Below are 21825 nucleotides of genomic sequence, written 5' to 3' on the forward strand. Positions count from 1 at the left end.
AGCAGATGTGTCTTAGTACCTAGAGGAAAGGGGAGGAGGCAGATGTGTCTTAGTACCTAGAGGAAAGGGGAGGAGGCAGATATGTCTTAGCACCCAGAGGAAAGGGGAGGAGGCATATGTGTCTTAGTACCCAGAGGAAAGGGAGGCAGCAGATGTCTTAGTGCCCAGAGGAAAGGGGAGGAGGCATATGTGTCTTAGTACCTAGAGGAAAGGGGAGGAGGCAGATGTGTCTTAGTACCTAGAGGAAAGGGGAGGAGGCAGATGTGTCTTAGTACCTAGAGGAAAGGGGAGGCAGCAGATGTGTCTTAGTACCTAGAGGAAAGGGGAGGAGGCAGATGTGTCTTAGTACCCAGAGGAAAGGGGAGGCAGCAGATGTGTCTTAGTACCTAGAGGAAAAGGGAGGCAGCAGATGTGTCTTAGTACCTAGAGGAAAGGGGAGGCGGCGGAAGTGTCTGCCCCAGCCCTCCCTTCCCGGCCATTTCTGATTTGGGTGGGCTTCCCCAAATTCCATTAGACCCCGCGCTGCTATGTCCAGGCCCCACTTCTGGTTCAGGCTTTTCCTTAAGTAGATATCCACTGTGGCCAATTTTGTCATCAGGCATTTATTAAGTATCTACTGCAAGGCACCATGTTAGCTTATCCTTTTCACTTAAATCTCACACTTTATATGCTGTAAAGTTCCCTCTTTAGCTTTTAAAAGGCAGCGATAAATGAGTTGTGCTTAACTCACCCTTTCTATCACTAATTGCTTTATATATCCTTACCAGAGGAGGGAGCCCCAAATTATACACAGTGCTCTGAGGGGGATTTTATCAGGCCTGTTGGTCAGCATTTACTTTAAGACACTATAAGGCATAAAAATGCCTTTAGTGCCCATTATCAGTTTCTCCATCGGTGGACTCTGTGGCTCTAATTGAAAAGGCAAAGGCAAAGGCTGGCCTGCGCAAATGGAAATAAATGTGTCTCCGGTGCACAGAAGAGAAGTGAGTAACGTGAGATGACAGGGATGCTGACAGTTTAGTTGGAACTTTCATTTGGGCCTCAGAGAAACAGAGTAAATTAAAGAGTGACTTACTCGTTCTTGTCCAGCTGTATCCCAGATTAGGAATTTATGTAGCTCATTTTGGTACTGGACAGTCTTGGTCATAAAAGATGCCCTATAAAGAGAGACCTCAATGATCAGAATACAATCACATAAAGCACGTTTCCAGCCCCAGTCGGAAACATCACTTAGACTCAACCAACGCTCAATCTCCCAGCACCACACTGTATCCTAATTGTGCTCCTCTCAGGAGTATTTATGGGATGCTCAGATGCTGGGTGCATATCCTCTGTCAAAATAAAGCATTAGGCACATCTGCCCAACACCAAGAAGGAAGAGTTCTAAGCTCCGTATCAAAAGAATCAAGAGATAGTTTGGCAATACAGACATTAGCCTCCCTTGTAAAACATAGAACCTGTTATTTAAAAAGATGTTATCATGGGAAAATATTCCTAAAAAACTATGTCCAGGAATGTATACACTAGTTAAAAAAAAAAAAATTTTAGGACCTGCCTTTGTCCTCCCCCAATTCCCAAATCACATGCTCATGTAAATAGGTGAGTGAGAGCTAGTGTTAACATGCGAATTAATAACACTAAGCTGTCGAACAAGGAGCAGGACGATGGCTGGGCAGGTAACGGCTGCACCAAGGGGACCTGATTCATCATCAGCACCCCTCATGACCACCTGTGTTTCATCAACAAAAGAGGTTTCTCAGCTGAAGTTCAACATCAGACCTTGGGGCCTCATCCAGCCCCAGATGGGAGAAGGAATCATGGTTTGCAGGTCACACTGCTCACTTTCACGGAGCTACTCTGATCAGGTGACTTTGATGGCAGGGTTCCTATTATTTTGGGGGTTCTACATTTGGAGGATCTTGAATAAGACATCAAAGTCTGTGTATCCTCTGAAGAGCCATGGTGGCCCAGAAAACACGCCTGGACATTTGGGGGACTCCAGGACACAGGTTCAGGATTCTTGCCCTGGGATTGGGCCCAACTCCAATATGACCTTCCATTCCCTCCTCACCCAGAGGGCAGCCTCCCAGGAAGTCCTTTGTCTCCTCAAAGCATCCCAGTCTGGTCAATAGAGCCCAGAGATAGGCATGTCTTCTGTTTTAATGAATAATAAGCCTTTTGGAACCAAGTACTAAGTTATACCTTTTTTTTTTTGCCAAATTGTACTCTTTTTTTTTTTTTTTGCCAAGTTGTACCCAAATCACTCCAATGAGGACACTGAACTCAATGGCTGGCATTCTCAGATATGCTGAGGCCTTGAAATATTTTCTTGAGATTCAAGTAATAATCTGCAAGAAAAGTGCAAGTTGAAATAGACAAGATGGCTTTCTGACGAATCATAAGCTTAGACAAGTATCAGAATCCTTAGTTTTAAAACCTCAACTCTGATACAATGAATTCCTGGCAATATTCATATAAATTTATGGCATAGCAAGTAGCCTCCAAAATAGTGACTGTGACTAGGAAGGGAAGGTAAATTAGGAGGCAAGATCATATTTACTGATAGGTACTACTTACTGGATATTTATTTACTGAAAATTTACCCCTTGGTATCCTTAGTAAAGTGCTTTGTACATAGAAGGTACTCCATAAATGTTATTGTATCAAGAACTTTTGGCGACTCACTATGATTAAAGCAGGATGTACAACATGATTTCTCACTTAGGAAAGATCTAAGCATTCAAAAAGCATTGTTTATTGTAAAGATTAAATGAGATGATGGATGTGGAAGTGCTTTGTAAATTGTAAAGCACTATATCTATACAAGGTATTATTATTATTATTTAAAGGCAGTGCCAGGAAATGTTTTAGTTTAGACTTTGCAATTAGTCCTAAAAGCTTGCAACTCAACTCTCCATCAATTATGGCTGTGGTGTTACATTTATGAGTGACAACAGGCATCCAACAGGAGCCTACCAACAGAGCCAACACATCCAACACTTCCATTTTGGCTGCTCAAAGGACAAAAGAAGAAATATGTCTCAAGTAGACAAAAAGCTGAGAAAGGTATACACAATAATTATGACAGGATCAGAACTCAACGAAGTTTAACCTACCTGCCAAGCATTTCCCTTTAATGAAAACATTACTTATTACTGAGTCAGATAAAAGACAAAATGGCAGCTATGATGTAATGAAAGTGCCCTGAAGGATTAAATCTAACTCCCTGTCTGACCCTGGACCACCCTTCTACTCTTCCCTCTCATCACTTTCACCACGCCTCCTTCCTGTCTACCCTGAGGTTTTCTTGTACCTCAAGCTCCCTTCTTGGGTCTAAATCTCTGCCTGCTGGCTTCCTGTGCTTTGATCACCAGCATCACTTGCCCACACCACCAGTTCTCTAGCCTCCTTGCCTGTCTTGTCTCAACCACCCAGAAAAGCTCTAACAGCTTCTCCACCTGCTTCCTCTACCCAAAGGTTGGGTGGTGGCCTCACTGGAGGAAAAATCACAAAACTATGTGGACGGGCATGCAGATTCTATGCTTTATCTGCTGGGCATGCCTCTTAGGCCTTTTTCCATTCCACACAGCAATTATCCCACATTCTCTCTCCACCTTTCTAGCTCTCTACCACTTCCAGCTACCTGTCTCTTCAGGACAACAGCTTGTTTTAGCCTTCTCAGAGAAAACAGGTTATAAGCCCCAAGACTCTCAACAAGTTCCCCCAGTCAACACTTCCAACTAGAAAAGAAATGAATTTCTACTCATACTTGCTGTGAGTTTCACTTTCCTTACTTTCGCTGCGTCAGAGATGTCTTTTCTTTGCATCATGTATCAATGCTGCCCTGGTTCATGGCCCAGCACATCCTGCATGGGCCACTGCAGTCATCAAACTGGTCTTCTCAAGTCTCAAATCTTTTCAACTGTTACTGCGTCCACCTTCCCACTGACCACTGACTGCTTTTCTTCCTTGGATGCTTTCCCACTGGCTCTCCCCTGGCCAGATGCTCCCCACCCTTTGGGTCTCAGCTTAAATGTTAATGACCATAGACACCTGTGCCATCTACCTGACCAGGCAGCCTCCCACCCAACTCACCACTGCACTTTGTCTTTAGAGCACCTTTCACAACATCTGAGTAGTCCATTTAGTTTTCTTCTTTTTAAAGTTTGCCTGTTCAGTGTCTGACGCACCCATGAGAATTTTAAGTTCTTTTGAGCGTAGGGGCCTCACTGTAACTCTTCCTCTGTAATATGGGTATCTTCCTCATCTCTCCATCTCCTTGCTATCCTAGAACTCCAACAAAACAATGATCATGTAGCCTACATGCTAGGTGGCTGTCTATTATGCCAACAGATATAGGGTGTCTTGGCTAAGCACTTCCCGAAGCATGAAGTGAGAAGTACTATTGAAATGCAGGTAAAACACTGAGATTAGAGCAGACTTGGGCTCTGCAACCATAGCAAGGCATGTGGCCTTTAGGGTATGCGGGAAGTGGTTCAACTAGCACAGGGCTGAGTATGCCCAAGCAATGTCCTTCCTGCCTTCTCCTGCCAAGCCACCAGCTCCAACTCCTTCTAGCCCACAGGTGACCAGCAAAATCCAGGAGTTAGAGCAAAGAGTCACTATGTCCCTCTCTCACTCAGAGCTGTGGAATTCTGCTAAGAAAGGAATCATATCACTTTTTGGAGGGAGGGGATGTCTCTTCACTGCTCGCTCACATTTGAATCAGGAGCTCTTTCCTACCCCCAGGTCACAGCTCAAGTGGTCAACCTTTCTCCCCTCAACTCCACAATGCATCTCTGTTGATTTCTGAGAGGTGGAATCTTGGCCTATCATATCTGTAAGAACCACTTCCTCCTCAGCATTAGGATTGGATTCTTTTCCGTAGTGGTAACCCCTGGATTCAGGGTGGGAGACGGGAGGGGGTGGTTGCCTATGGCTCCTCCAGAGCTCTGGGCTAGCCCCAGGTAGAAGGCCTCCTGCAGGACTCAACAATGGATTCCTTCCTACGGTCAGGTCTTTATCTGTTGAGAACAGTACCTTTCCAAATCTGCTTGATTTAGTTTAACCACACAATTTAGATACTTCATCACCCTTCCTACCTAACATGGTGAAAAAAGGGCTTTATTTCCACTCTACCCCCAAAAATCACCCCAAATTCCAAGATCTCAATCACAGAACATTCTGTCTGCCTTCCACAGAACAGAAACAAGTCTGCAACTATTCTTTGTCCTTTGTTACTTGCATCCAGTTTTGAAGTAGAGCTGTCTGGTTCTTCATTTTATATTTAATCTACACTCAAACCTCAATCCCCGAAATAAATTCATAAATTGGACCCTAATCTTCGAGTTGGGACTACTACAATTTTTCCTTCCATTGTCACTAGAACTCTAGGATCACTTGATCACTCCTTTAACGATCAAGTTAAATGATGCAGGGTATTTCAATATCTTGCTTTTTGAAAAACTGGCAATGGTTCCCTGCCATTCAAATGATACATTTTTATTTTCCAGCCTGCCATTTACTTGTCTGATAACCTTATTTTTCACTACTAAACTGTCTCTCTTCACTCTGCCTAGGCAGATCTTATTATGTCTTTAATCTAAAATCCCTACTAGCATTATTTCCTAAAGCTAGAATGCCTTTCATATACTTCTCCATTTTTCATGGCATTCTAAAAATATGACTTTCATGCACACCAAGTAGTCACGATCTTTGGTCAGAGTACAAGCTCTCAATGAAAAACTTGCTGCGAGGTATTTTAAACATTTCTTTTCTTTAACTGCAGTAGACTCGTTTAGCTCTCCTGCAACACAGGTGTGCTCTGACATCATATTCCAGCACCTCTCTTTACTGCAAGGCCTTTTCTTTGCACGGCATATGGGATGCTGTCATCCCCATAATGGCATATAGTGCCCGAGGATGAACAATCCAGCACCTTTTTTTTGTTTGTTTTTTGTTTTTTGAGACGGAGTCTCGCTCTGTCGCCCAGGCTGGAGTGCAATGGCGCAATCTCAGCTCACTGCAAGCTCCGCCTCCTGGGTTCACACCATTCTCCTGCCTCAGCCTCTCCAGTAGCTGGGACTACAGGCGCCCGCCACCACACCTGGCTAATTTTTTGTATTTTTAGTAGAGACGGGGTTTCACCGTGTTAGCCAGGATGGTCTCGATCTCCTGACCTCGTGATCCACCCGCCTCGGCCTCCCAAAGTGCTGGGAATACAGGCGTGAGCCACTACGCCTGACCAATCCAGCATATTTTACAATTAACAAAAGACTCTCACTTCCCAAACTAGAAATCTCATGCAAACAACCCTTGGATTTCTGGATTATGTATACTGATGGAAACACCACTGAATACCAAGACTGAGACATAAAAAGACCAAAGGCACATGACATCTAGAAGTTCCTAACAGAGGTATCAAGGGACCTTCACAAAGTTATCCTGGGACGTGGAAGATGCAGTGAGCTGAGATAGCGCCATTGCACTCCAGTCTGGGCGACAGAGCGAGACTCCATCTCAAAAAAATAAAATAAAATAAAATAAAATAAAATAAAATAAAATAAAATAAAATAAAAATAAATAACAAACATAACTAAATAGCAAAAAGCCTATCCTTTCCTAAACTTGTCAATAATAATTTACATAACATATACCATTTCACATGAAAAACAAAATCAGTAACAACAATGACAAAACTGTCTTGACTTTATTGTTAGGCACACTTCTAATGATTTCACATGTGACCCAGTTGAACCCCTCTACTGTGGGCTCCAGGCTGTTTTTGACTCTTCATCACCATTTTGCAGATGGGACACAGAGTAGACAGGGCTGGTGAGAGGTGCAGTTAGGATCCACAGCCAGGCAGTCTGTGCTCTGAACTACAGTGCTATTTGTACTGCGCAATCTATTCACTCCTTCAAACACCAGGACTTCTACCACATGGCAGCACGGCAGGGGCACCAGGCAGGCAAGACAGAAAGAGCCCATCACAGCCCTCAAGTGGCTTACACTGGGGGTACTGGTCAGGTGAATAGATAATTACCAGCTAATTATCCTATGAGGTAAGTGAAGAATGGACAGAGTGTGAGCAGGAGAATGGTGATGACATCCTAGGATCTGCACCCTAACCTCAGAACCTGTGAACAGATTCCTTTACATGCCAAATGAGACCTGCCCAATGTGATTAAATCAAGGATCTTGTGATGGGGAGAGGACCCAGGTGGGACCAGGTGGAATGAAGCCAGAAGAGAAGGTGATGTGAAGATGGAAATGGAGAACAGAATGATGGGCCTTGAAGATGAAAGAAGGGGCCGCAAGCCAAGGCAGTTGCTAGAAGCTGAAAAAGGTACGGAAATGAATTCTCCCCTCAGAACTTCCAGAAGGACCAGGTTGCAGTGAGCTGAGATCGCACCACTGCACTCCAGCCTGGGCAACGGAGCGAGACTCTGTCTCAAAAACAAAGAAACAAAGAAAACAGTAAGGAGGGGAAGCAAGCTGAGTGGCCCACGGAAATGATTCTGGACAAAGATGGGATGGGCAGGAAGGGACAAAAGGAACAACTTACGACTAACACACAAAATCCACAAGGTATCACTGGGGTGAGGGAAAGGGAGAGTTCTCAGCAAGCCTATGTAGCAGGCTTCTGTCAGTTCAGGCAACTCTGTGTGTGATGAACTAGTTCAGTTATTTCCAAACTGTAACTGTATTCTTTAATTTTTTAAATAGGTAATACATTCATATGTTTCAATATTCAAAATGTACAAAACAAGGATAGACCCAAACATCTCCCACCTTCCTTTCCAGCCACTGAATTCCTCTCCCTGGAAATTCAATCTTAGCAGCTTCTCAGACCTCCTTTCAGAAATACATTAGGGTTAAAGCACATGCATATACAGTTTCCCCTGTGTCCTCTTTTATTTTTAAACACGGATGGCAATACATACCACATATCTTTGATTTTTTTCTCTATCCTATGCCTAGGAGATCATCCAATCTAAGTATATCAAGTTTTCTGAAGATGGCTTTTTTCCTTTATTATATTGAGTACCTGCACCATAATGGATATACTCAGACCCCCACTCATCAACAATGCTGCAAGTGTTAACCTTGGAGAATTTTTAATCGGTTTAGAAGTGATGTGAGTTTATCTGTAGGACAAAGACCTAGAAGCAGAACTGCTTGCTGAGGCAAAGGGAATGAAGCGACAGCATAACAGCATATTAAGTGTCCCCACCCCACACAAGACGTTTCTGACTTCCACTTCAGCGGTGAGGCTTAACTGTCCTTGGATTTCAAATAAATGGAATCATAAAATATGTACTCTATTGTGTCTAGCTTCTTTTACTTAACAATGGTTTTGAAATTCATCTACAGTGTTTGGTAGTTCATTCTTTTTTATTGCTGGATGCTATTCAACTGTGTGAATATATTGCACTTTGCCCGTTCTTACGTTGAGGGATTTAAGTTGTTTCAAGTTTTTGGCTATAATGAACAAGGCTACTATAAACATTTTGTACAAGTGTTTTGTAAACATAAAAGAGTCCTCCAAAGTAGTTAAACCATTTATACTTGTATTAGAAATTTATGGAGTTCTAGTGATTTCATATTCTTGCCAACATTTGGTTGTTACTCTTTAAATTTTAGCTATTCCCTAAGAACAGGGCATGGATGTTTACTCATACACTTCGATTTAACATTGGACTACAGGGTTTAGCCAATACAACAAGGCCAAAAAAAAAAAAAAAAAAGTATAAAGTTGGTAAACACAGTAAAATTGTCAGACATTATATTCACAGACATCATATTTTTTATATCATGGAGTCCATAAAAAATCTTGTGTAACTACTGCTCAGAATAAGATGCACGACATCTCCAGTGACCAGATGGATTCCTCATGCCCATTTCTGGTTAACTCCTGTCCCTATCCCAGGCAAAACATGAAGTCTATAATTTAAAACAAAGGAAAAAAAGCTCAAAATAAAAAAACTTACAGTCAATATAATAATTTATAGAGCAGGTTTAATGTTTCCCATTTTGGTATTTCTCTGCTCTTCTTTTTCTGTCTTCTTTGGATAGATCAAATATTGAGGGCAGTATCCTGCTTCTTAAAAAAAAGGATTTTTTTTTTTTTTTGAGATGGAGTTTCACTCGTGTCGCCCAGGCTGCAGTGCAGTGGTGCCAACTCTGCTTACTGCAATCTCTATCTCCCAGGTTCAAGCGATTTTCGTGCCTCAGACTCCCAAGTAGTTGGGATTACAGGCACCCGCCACCACACCCAGCTAACGTTTTTTGTGTTTTTAGTAGAGACGCGGTTTCACCACGTTGCCCAGGGTAGTCTCAAACTCCTGCCCTCAGGTGATCCACCTGCCTCGGCCTCCCAAAGTGCTGGGATTACAGGTGTGAGCCACTGCGCCTGGCCAAAAAAATTTTTTTTTAAAGAAGTGTAGTCGCACAATACTGGTTCACAGTAGCCTCGAACTCCTGGGCTCAAGCGATCCTCCCGCCTCAGCCTCCCAAGTAGCTAGGACTACAGGTGTGACTCATAAAATCCAGCTAATTTTTTCATTTTCTTGTAGAGACAGGGTCTCGCTACACTGCCCAAGCTGGTCTTGAACGCCTGGCCTCAAACAATCATCCCTTCACTTGGCCTCCCAAAACACTGGGATTACAGGTGTGAGTCACGGCGCTGGGCCCTCGATTTTATTTCTTGTATTGGATTTTTAGCTATACCTCTCTGTATGTGTCTATTTTTTCAATAGTTTCTCTAGAGCTTACAGTATGCATCTTTAAATTTCAATCTACTTCAGAAGGATACTATACTATTTCATGAACAATGTTAAGACTTTGCCAGCTGAATTCCACATCTTCATGTATTCCCCTCCCATCCACTGTGCTCCCGTTGCCTGATACTTAACTTCTTCATATGTTAGTAAAACAAATAATATAATTGTTACATATATATTTAAAGCCAATAGTGTTTTTAGCTGGATGAACCAGGCTCCTGTTAATATCTCTTGATATGGGCCTACTGTAGACAAATTCAGTTTTTGTCTGAAAATGTCTTCACCTTAATTTTGAAGAAAGTTTTTGCTGGATACAGATTAGTTGGCAGGTTTAATTAATTAATTATTGCTGGATACAGAATTAGATGACGGGTTTTACTTATTTATTTATTCATGATGGAGTCTCACTCTGTCACTCAGGCTGGAGTGCAATGGCATGATCTTGGCTCACTGCAACCTCCGCCTCCTGGGTTCAAGTGGTTCTCCTGCGTCAGCCTCCCAAGTAGCTGGCATTACAGGTATCCACCACCACGCCCTGATAATTTTTGTATTTTAAGTAGAGACAGGGTTTCACCATATTGGCCAGGCTGGGTCTTGAACTCCTGACCTCAGGTGATCCACTCACCTTGGCTTCCGAAAGTGCTGGGATTACAGGTGTGAGCCACCACACCCTGCCTATTTCTTTTTTAACTATGTTAAAGATGCTGTATCATTATACTCTGACCTCCACTGTTTGTGCTGCAAAGTCAGAGATAATTATTATCACTGTCCTCTTGTATATAACATGTTTTTATCCCTCTTCTGATTGCTTTTAAGATCTGTTCTTTATTTCTGGTTGTCAGCAGTTTGACTATGATATACCCAGGTTGTGGAGTTGTGGTTTGTTTTGTATTCATCCCAACAAGAGTTTGCAGAAATTCTCAGATTTATACATTGATCACTTCCATCAACTGTGGAAAGTTCCTAACTTTTATCTCTTGAATTTTTTTCCTTTCCCTTTCTCCTTTCTTTCAGGGAAGCCAATTGTGAAGCTGACGGCACCTTACAGATTTTGGATATCTTAAAAAATCTTTCTCTTCTCTTTGCATTTCAGTTTGGATACTTTCTACTTATCTGACTTTAAATGGACATTTTATAAGATGACTGGACACAGCAGAGGAGAGGGGCAGTGAATTGGATCAAGATTTTTAAGAAATTCCTTTGCTTTGCAGCCCCACCCACGGATTTCTGCAACTTGGCTGCTGTCACCCTATGCCCAGCAAAGGCAGAAATTCCTGCGGAGAGTTTGCTCTGAGCTTACCTGCCCCACTTCAAGTCTCCACAGTTGAGAGCCCAACTGTTCCCATCTGTGGCAGTTTCCCTGTCCCTCTGTTTCAATAGAGGATGAGAGCAGCTATGGCTCTCTTCTGAATGGTCTATCACTTTCTGAAGTTCAGTTTATTTAGGTTTCTTTGTGTGCTCAGCTGCCTAATGGGCTTTTAAAAACTTATCTTGCTTGTTTTGGCTGTTTGGGTGAGAATGATGGTCTCTTGTGACTTTTTACGAGTTGGAAAGCACAGTGGATTGCTTAAAGGACTGAGTTATTACATTTAAAGGATATAATATGCCCATCATTATCATTACTACTCATATTTGAAAATTTTCGCCAAGTTGTTCTTTATAGTGGTTGTACGAAGGACTTGTTAAATGCTCCCTTATTGCAAGGCAGAACCAGGTACTTGGGGATGACCAGGTAGAAAGAGGAGTTCAATGGTAGGTATGTGGAGTCCCAGATGTCTCTGTTTAAATACCAGTCACCCGGTGTCATTGGAGAACGGTAGCCATCAAAGCTGTGAGTGTGAATACAATCACCTAGGAAGACATACAGACTATGCAAGAAATTCTCACTGTTTTGACATTTTAGGGGTGGACACTGAAGCCAAGAAACACAAGGAGGAGGAAGCCCCAAGACGTAGAAAGGAGAATCAGAATCATATCCCAGGAAACAAAAGGATTAAAAAAAAAAAGTCAAGATAATGCCAAATACTTCTAGAGGACAAATACAATAAAAAGCGACTTATATTTGTGGTTTATATTTAGTCAATCTCTACAACAATGGTGTTTCAATGGAATAATGGGGGTAAAAGCTGATAAGAGAACAGTCAATGGTCAATAAGAGATTGGTTACATAGAGACAACAAATGTATACAATTATGAAAATCTTCAATAATAATTTTTTATTGACTTGTCTATTGTGGGCTGAGGATACAGCTGTCTGCTTTCATTTCAGACAAGGTTCCTCTTCTCATACAGCTTATATTCAAGTGGCAGGAACTGACAATAAATAAACAAATAGATGATTATAGATTTCAATATTTACTATGAAGATAAAAAAACACTGTGTGGTGATAGTGACTGGAGTGGCAATTTGAGATAGGATGATAGCAAAAACTTGGATGAACCCTAAGGTAAGAAGATCCAACCATTCCAATATTTAGCGGGTAGAGAACATTTCAAAAATAGGAAACGGTATACACAGACACCTTGAGTCGGGAGAGACTACCAAATGTCTGAAAAGAAGGGCCATGTGGCTGAAATGTAGTAAGAGGAAGACAGTGATAAAAAATCAAGGTGATGACAAACCACCAGCGCTGGCTGGAAGTGACAGAGGATGAGGTTCAGGGCTGCCAGTGTGGCTGGAAATAGAGAGGGGATGTTCTAGAAAAGAAGGAGCTGCAAATCCATACACAGACTCCTCTCAGAGCCACAGCTGACTTCTATAATTGCACATGCAACTGGGGAGATGCCAACGAGTTTAATAGACAGCAACAGCTGGAAGACCAAAAAAAGAGCTGAGCAGAAATTGTAGCTGTTTCCAACTGCAGGGGAGAAAAGTTGGGAGTTTAAATCCTGATAATCCAGAGGCTCACTGGACACCTTGAATGATAATGAGGTAGGCCATCTCTCAGAAGCAGAGACAGTGTCCCAAGAACAAGGATTTGCCATAAGGCAACATCCCAACACAACCATCTGAACAAAGTGTAAGATGAAGCTTGCACAAGTTCAAGATGATTAGCCCATAATTTAACGTACCATTAAAACAAAATAGCACTCTTCAATGGAAGATAAGAAAATCTAAAATCTTTGCAGCATATCTTCTGCAGTGTCCAGTACAAAATAAAAAACTACTAGATAACCAAAGAAAATGTGACCCAAGGTCAAGAGAAAAAAAAAAAAAAAAACAGTAGATGAAACAGATCCTGAGATGATCCAGATGCTAGAATGAGCAGATACGGATGTTAAAAACAGCTACTGTAAATATAATCTAGACTTAAAGAAAGTCATATTGAGTGAGCAGATGGGGGAACTATGCATGTAAAATATATTAAAGAACCACATGAAAACTCTAGAATTAAGGACAGTATCTAAATACTGGGGGAAAATATATTAGACACACCGAAAAGAATAGTCATCTGAAAAAAAATCTGCAAATACTCACAACTGTTACATAAAATGATATAGCACTTGCATATAACCTGCATGTATCCTCTCATATACTTTAAGCAATCTCTAGATTACTTACAATACCTAATACACCGTAAATGCTATGTAAATAGTGGCTTTACTGTATCATTTAGGGAATAATGACAAGAAAAAAAAAGTCTGTATATGTTTAGTACAGATGTAACCATCCTTTTCCCCCCCAGGTACTTTCAATCTGTGGTTGGTGGAACCTATGGATGTGAAACCCATGACTAAAGAGGGCCAACAGCTTTGGAGACACAGTAGAGGAAATCAACTGAAGATAAAGACAGATCAAGAGAAATTATGTGATCGTAAGAACAGAGAAAAAAAGATGGGGGTTGGGAAAAGAACACAAACTCAGAGCCTCCATGGCCTGTGGTATAATATCTAGCAGTTTAACATACATACAATTGGAATCCCATAAGAGGACCAAGAGAATGATGCAGAACAGATACTTAAAACAATATGGCTGCAAGTGTCCCCAATTTTGTAAAAATCATCAAATTTCAGATCTAAGAAACTCAGTGAACCCAGAGTATATTACACATTTAGCATATTAAAGTAAATTACTGAAAACAAAAGATAAAGAACAGGTCTTAAGAGCAGCCAGAGAATGAAAAGGCATTATTACATATAGGGTAACAACGTGAAGGAGGATGACAGGCCACTCAACAGAAACAATGAAGGCCAGGATAGAACAGAATGACACAGGAAAGTGCTGAAAGAAAAAATATCTGAAATCTACATCTAGCAAAAACATACCTCAAAAGTGACTATGCAGTTGGGCGCGGTGGCTCACGCCTGCAATCCCAGCACTTTGGGAGGCCGAGGTGGGCGGTTCACAAGGTCAGGAGATTGAGACCATCCTGGCTAACACGGTGAAACTCCGTTTCTACTAAAAATACAAAAAATTAGCTGGGCGTGGTGGCGGGCACCTGTAGTCCCAGCTACTCAGGAGGCTGAGGCAGGAGAATGGCATGAATCCGGGAGGCGGAGCTTGCAGTGAGCCAAGATGGTACCACTGCACTCCAGCCTGGGCAACAGAGCAAGACCCCACCTCAAAACAAAACAAAACAACAACAGCAACAAAAACCAAAGTAAGTATGCAATGCAGACGTTACTCTAGATAAACAAATACCAAGGCAATCTTGTCACCAGCCCTGAATACATGAAATGCTCAAAGAAATTCTATAGACTGTCGGTAAATGTCATCAGATGAAAACTCAATTCTACAGGAAGGAATGAAGAGCAATGGTAAAGCTAATATGTGTGTAAAATAAAACTACTTTTGCTCTTCCTCCTTTCTTCCTGGTCTGAACAATTATTTAGTATAAAAGTTGCTAGTAGGTAGGCCAAGCAGGTAGGTATTCTTGAGGATGGAGGGTGGAAGGGAGCCATGGTGCCCAGAGTGGTGTATCAAAGCCTGACTACAGTAAAGACTACCTATATAGGGAGAAAAAGTGAGCTGGGGCTGCTTGGGAAAACCCTAGATCCTGTGAAGAGAGCATCCACGACACAATGTTACAATATTTTTTTAAACCTCAAATAGCCAGTTGTCTTTTAATGACGTTGGGGGTTGGGGAGGGGGAATACAGTAAAATAGCCATCATTTAAAAAATTTGATACAATCTCCAACTTCAGAAAAGTTGCAAGTACAATATAAAGAATGTAGCGGGACACAGTGGTTCACACCTGTAATCCAATCTGAGAGGCCAAGGCAGGAGGATTGCCTGAGTCCAGGAGTTTAAGACCAGCCTGGGCAACATAGCCAGACTCTGCCTCTACAAAAAATAAAAAAAATTAGCCAGGTGTGTTGGTGCACACCTGTGGTCTTAGCTACTTGGGAGGCTGAGGTGGGAGGATTGCTTGAGACCGGGAGGTCGTGGCTGCAGTGAGCTGTGATCACACCACTGCCTTCCAGCCTGGGCAACAAAGTGAGACCTTGTCTCAAAAAATACATATAACATTTTTTCCTCAAATAGTTGAGAAAAGTTGCAGGTATAGGATTTATCCATTTGATAGTGAGTTGCCTCATTGCCTTTGAATGTTAGTGTACATTAATTACAAGGAAGATTATTTTCTTATGTAAGCAGAGTAAGATCATCAAAACTGTGAACTTAACATTGACATATTACTACCATCTATTCCTCGAACCCATGTGAATTCTCCCAATTGTCCTGATAGTATCCCTTTAGCAAAACATCCTCCAGGTCAAAAGCACATGTTGCATTTAATTGTTACGTCTCTTTATAGTTTCCTTCTATGTGGATCAGTTTCTCAGTCTCTCTTTGACTTTTAAGACATTGAGACTTTTGAAGATTGTAAGCCAGTTGTTTTGTCAAACGTTTATCAATGTGAGTTTGTCTGATGTTTACTCATGATTAGATAGAGATAATACTGTAAGTTAAAGTTTTGAAATTCAATCAACGAAATTCACTCTTTTTTTTTTTTTGGATAGTCTTACTTTCAAGCATGGAGCTTATTCCCTACTCCCTTGAGTTTGGGATTGGTTTAGTAACTCCCTTCTGAACAGAAACCATGGTAGATGACTCCCAAAAGTAGGTCATAAAAGGCACTGCAGATTCTTCCTTGCTCTTTCTCTTGAATCATTTGCTCTGGGGAATGTTAGCTCCTTTGTTGAGGACACTCAAGCAGCCCTATGGAGAGGCTCACAGGGCAAGGAACTGTGGAAATGAGGCCTCCAGCCAACAGCCATGTGAGTGAGCCTTGCTGGAAGCGGATCCTTCAGATAACTGCAGCCCGCCTGACATCTTGACTGCCACACCATCAGAATGGGCCAGAACCACATGAGCTAGGCCCCTTGGATTCCTGACACACAAAAAATGTGAGATAATAAATGTTTGTTGTTTCAGGCAGATAAATACTGGGACGATTTGTTACTCAGCAATATTTAATACAGTAACCCACCATATTAACATAAGAGAAAAACAAAATAATCTGAACAGATGCAAAAAATATCAAGACAAAATTCAAGACCCATTCAATTTTTTTTTTGGAGACAGGGTCTCACTATATTGCCCACACTGATCTCAAGCATTCCTCCCACACTGGCCTTCCAGAGTGTTAGGGTTACAGGTATAAGCCACTGTGCCCGGCCACAAGACCCATTCTTGATGAAAACTCTCAGCAAACCAGAAACAGAAGAAAACGTCCTCATCCTAAAAATGGGCAACCTATAACTAATATCAAACTTATTAGTGCAATACTGAATGTTTCCCCTCACATTGGGAAAAGGCAAGGATGCTGGCTCTCACCACTTATTCAGTATGGTATCAGAGGTCCTAGCCTGCGCAACAAGGCATGGAAAAAGCTAGAAGGAAAGGAAGAAGTAAATCCGTCTTTATTTTCATACAACATGATTGTGTATGTAAACAATACTAAGGAGTCTACAAGATAAGCTAGTAGAACTAAAATTGAATTTAATAGGATTAAAGTATACAAGTTTAATAAAGAAAACTCAGTGGTATTTCTATACGTGGGCAACAATTACAAATAAAAATGAAGAAGCACAATTCCATTTATACTAGCTAAGCAAACATGAAATATTTAGAAAAAATTTAACAAATATCCTCTTAAGACTTCTACATTAAAAACTACACAACAATGCAGAGTGAAATTAAAGAAGTTCTAAGTAAATGAAGAGAGATATACTATGATCATGGATCAAAGTCTCAATATTAAAGATATATATATATTTTTTCAATTTTTGAGACAGGGTTTTGTTATGTTGCCCAGTTTGCTCTTGAACTCCTGGGCTCAAGTGATCCTCCCATCTTGGCCTCCCAAAGTGCTGAGATTACAGATGTGAGCCACCATGCCTGGCCTCAATATTATAATTTTTGTTTAAAGTGCCAGGCTATTCAATAGGAAAAGCTTTTTTTGTTTTTTGTTTTTAAACAAATAATGCTAAGATAACTGGATAAACACATGGGAATATAATGAACCTTACCTCTACCTCCCACAATACAGAAAAATTAATTTGAGATGGATTAAAGAACTGCATATAAAGTTAAAATTATGAAGACTCTAGAAGAAAATGCAGGAGAATATCTTTGAGGCCTTAGGGCAGACAAAAATTACTTAGGGAGAACAAAAAAGGTATAAATCAAAGACAAAATAACATGGGCTTAACATTAAGACTTCATCAGAAGACATCACTAAGAAAATGAAAAGGTAAACCATAAAATGGAAGAAAATATTCACAATAAATATTTAACAAAAGAGTATACAAAGAACATATTAAAAATTTCTATTCAGTAAGAGACACAACAAAAAACAAATAAAAATGAGCAAAAGACTTGAACGGTGACTTCATAAAAGACATAGGAAAGACGAACAGGCACTTGTAAGGATACTTAAAATTAGTTATCTGAGAAATGCAAATTAAAATCACAGTAAGATACCATTTTATACCCAGTAGAATAACTGAAAAGACAGTACCAAACATGGGTGGGGACTAGAGCATCTGGAACTCTAGACATTGCCAGTGGAAGGGTACATGACACAGTCATTTTGAACTGTTTGGTAACTTCATATTAAGTTATATAAGCATCTACCCTACCAACTATCAATTCTACTCCTAGTTCCCAAAGGAAATGAAAACCTATGCCCACAAAAAAAGCTGTAGAAGAATGTTCATAGCATGTATATTCATAACAGCCAAAAACTGGAACAACTTGGATGTCCCCAACCAGGAGGAGGAATAGGCAAATTATGGTCTATCCATATAAGAGAATATCATTCCCCAGTTTAATAAAAACCAAAACCAAAACCAAAACAAAACTCTGGGACATGCAACGAAGTTAAATTCGCAAAATATTATTTCATGAAAAAGAAATCAAGACACCAAAGATTATATACTGTATTATTGCATTTATGTGAAATTCAAGAATAGGGAAATTTATCTATATTGATTAAAATCAACTCCCCATAAGCAACGGTGGTTATGGGGAGTTGCTTATGGAGAGTATGATTCACAGAGGGAACTTTCTGAGGCGATGGAAATGTCTGCATTTTGATTAGGGTGGTGGTGCTTATATGGAATCTACAGTATCAAAACCAAATCATAAGCTGCTTACATGAGACCTACCTTAAATATAAACATACAGAAAGTTTAAAAAAAAAGGGAAAAAGATCCACCACGCAAATGCTGACAAGGCAAAACACATTCCTAGAACTAAAGAATATATTTCACAATGTTACAAGGTTTGCTTTATCAGTAAGATATAAAATTCTAAATCTGTATGTATGGAATGTAGGTGCAAAATAAAGCAAAAGTGATAGAATGAAAAGCAGAAATTTACAACCGCAGTGACAGATTTTAACTCATTCCTCTTAGTAACTTACAAAGGCAGGCAGGCCAAAAACCCAGCAAAGATAACAGAAAAAATGAACATGACTTGACCCAATTCCATTCAGAGAACACAGCACTAACAGTCGTAGAGAACACAACTTTTTCAAATAAACACGGAACATTTACCGAAATTGACTATGTGCTGATCCACATAGCAAACAGTACCAGATTTCTAAGGATTTATATCATACAAAATATGTTCTCTCACCTCAAAACAATTAGGGGAATAATCATTAACAAAAAGTTAACTAGAAGATATCCCTGTTTGGAAACTGAGAGACACACATAGAAAAGGTATTTAGATCAAAGATAAAATAGAAACTGGAAAATATTCTGAACTGAATGATGATAAAATGAACCATAAAAACCCGTTGGATCCAGCAAAAGCCACAGTCGAAGTTCTTTTTTTTTTTTTGAAACAGAGTCTCACTCTGTCGCCAGGCTGGAGTCAGTGGCGTGATCTTGGCTCACTGCAACCTCCGCTTCCTGGGTTCAAGTGATTCTCCCGCCTCAGTCTCCCTAGCAGCTGGGATTACGGGAATGTGCGGCCATACTCAGCTAATTTCTGTATTTTTAGTAGAGACGGGGTTTCACCACGTTGGCCAGGATGGTCTTGATCTCCTGACCTTGTGGTCCGCCCACCTTGGCATCCCAAAGTGCTGGATTACAGGTGTGAGCCACTGTGCCTGGCCCAAAGTTTTTTTTTTTTTTTTTTTTTTTTTTTTTGAGAAGGAGTTTCGCTCTGTCACCAGGCTGGAGTGCTGTGGCACAATCTTGGCTCACTGCAACCTCTGACTCCTGGGTTCCAGTGATTCTCCTGCCTCAGCCTCCTGAGTAGCTGGGACTACAGGCGTGTGCCACCAAGCCCAGCTAATTTTTGTATTTGTAGTAGAGACGGGGTTTCACAATGTTGGCCAGGATGGTCTTGATCTCTTGACCTCGTGATCTGCCTGCCTCAGCCTCCCAAAGTGCTGGGATTACAGGCATGAGCTACCGCGCCTGGCCTAAAGTTTTAAGGTATAAAGAATACAACCCAGGAGGACTGAAAATCAGTGACAAATGTCTATCTCAAGAAGTTAGAAAAGGAACAGCATGTTGAACAAGGACAAAAATAATAAAGATGGGAGTAGGAATTAGTGAAACAGGGAAGAGACATATCGTAGAGCTGATCAAAGGCAAAACTAATATCAGAAATGAAAATGGCATCTCAGTATGGAATCTTACGATCTTTATGTCAATAAATTGGAAAAAGTATATGACAGAGTCAAAATCCTTAAAAAACAAAAACCAAAACCCAGGGTATTAAAACCAGTACAAGAACAAAAAGAAAATCTGAGTATCAACAACCTTACAACTATGAAAGAAGCTGACTCCTTAATCAAACTCTATCATACAAGAAGAACTTGAAGCCCAGATGGCAACACTGATGAATTTTACTCAACACTTAAGGCAGGAATAAGAGCAATTTTATACAGTCTCTTCCACAGAAGTTTCTCAACCAGTTTCATCAGGCAAGCATTGCCTTGATGCCAAATCTGACATGTACATTATAAAAAAAAGTCTTTATATGATAGCCTCCATTTATAAACATACATAAAAATCCTAAAAAATAACCACTTAAAGTCAGTGATATGTATTTAATAAAAATAACATGTCCTGACCTAAGTGTATTTATTCCACGAAAATGAAATGATATAATTTACCACATTAACATAAAAGAGTATAATTATGTGATCAGCCAAATACACGTAGAAAATTTTTTTGATAAAGTCAACATTATCTATGTAAAAAACAAAAATCAAAGATCCCAGCAAAACAGAATAATGGTGCTCTGCTGGGCAGGGTGGTGTGTACCTACAGTCCTCCCAGCTACTCTGGAGGCTGAGGCAGGAGGATCACTTGAGCCCAGGTGTTCAAGTCTACACCAAACAACATAGTGACATTATGTCTCCTAAAAAAGAAAAGAAAAGAAAAGCGTACTTTTGTAATGTGATAGGAGTATGTACAAAAAACCTATAGCAAACATAATGGTATGACGGTAGAAGCTACCCCCTAAGATTAGGATAATACCTAGTATTACCATTTCTATTCAACATTGTACTAGAGATCTTATCTGATCTCATAGAGTAAGAAAGTAAAAAGTTTAAGAATTAGAATAAAGATAAAAAACTCATTCCCAGGCGATATAAAAGTATACAGAGAACACATAAAAGAATCTATAGATATAAGCTCTATACATTAACGAATAAATTCAGCAAGGTTACTGGATAAAACCTCAATTTTTAAAAGTCGTATTTCTGGATATAATCAACAAATAAAAAGAGAATGAAAATTTCAAAACAATGCCATCTACCATATTAACAGCATAAAACAGAACTAAACATATCAAACCCCTTGGAGAGATGTCCAAGTCCATAACATAGAGAAGCAGAAAAAAACACTGAGAGAAACTAAAGAATCCTAATATATATGAAAGACTAATCTATGTTCATATATTAGAAGATTCAGCATTACAAAAATGTCATTTCTCTCCAGATCAATTTATAAATTCAATGCAATGCCAATCAAAACCAGAGTAGGGATTAGCGTGTTGGTGTGTGTGAAAAAGGACAAGATAATTTTAATGTTTATATTGAAATAGGTCAAGAACAGCCAAGACATTGCTGAAGAACAACACAGAAAATTCGTACCACTGGACAGTAAGACTTAGTATGATACAGAAATTAGAAATCGTGATATTGGCACAAGAATACAAAAAAAAGACTAACGGTATCTTTGAAAGGTCACTATTTAACGCAAAAAAATAAGTGTGTTGTGGATTTCATAACATGTGGAAGTAAAACATCACAACAGCAGCACAAAGGCTGGGAGAAGGGAAACAAAAGGATGCTCTTGCAAGGTTCTTTCATGTGAAACTGTTATTATTTGAACACAGACTGATATATCAAAGAAGGATATTATAAACTCTAGCAAATCATTAAAATAATAAAAACAAACAGGTAAACAAGATAAAAGTGGAAATAAAATGGAATCATTAATATGGGGCAAAGAGAAAAATAAAGCAAGATGGTAGATTTAAACCAAATGATATTGACAGTCATAATAAATTATTTAAATCAGTGCTATACAACAGAAATTTTTTTTTTTTTTTTTTTTTTTTTT

At 40.1% G+C, this 21825-nt stretch overlaps 1 protein-coding gene across 1 annotated transcript in view; it reads right to left on the reverse strand.

Moving 5' to 3' along the window:
* The window catches only part of RAB22A (RAB22A, member RAS oncogene family), a 62360-nt gene that overhangs the window by 27932 nt on the left and 12603 nt on the right, over positions 1–21825 (reverse strand). The window contains exon 3 of the mRNA XM_017852070.1: positions 1076–1157. Within this exon, the coding sequence (XP_017707559.1) occupies positions 1076–1157 (82 nt within the window). The remainder of the gene's footprint in view (positions 1–1075; positions 1158–21825) is intronic.

Source organism: Rhinopithecus bieti, unplaced genomic scaffold (genome assembly GCF_001698545.2).
Source record: "Rhinopithecus bieti isolate Rb0 unplaced genomic scaffold, ASM169854v2 scaffold_33652, whole genome shotgun sequence".
Lineage (NCBI taxonomy): Eukaryota > Metazoa > Chordata > Mammalia > Primates > Cercopithecidae > Rhinopithecus > Rhinopithecus bieti.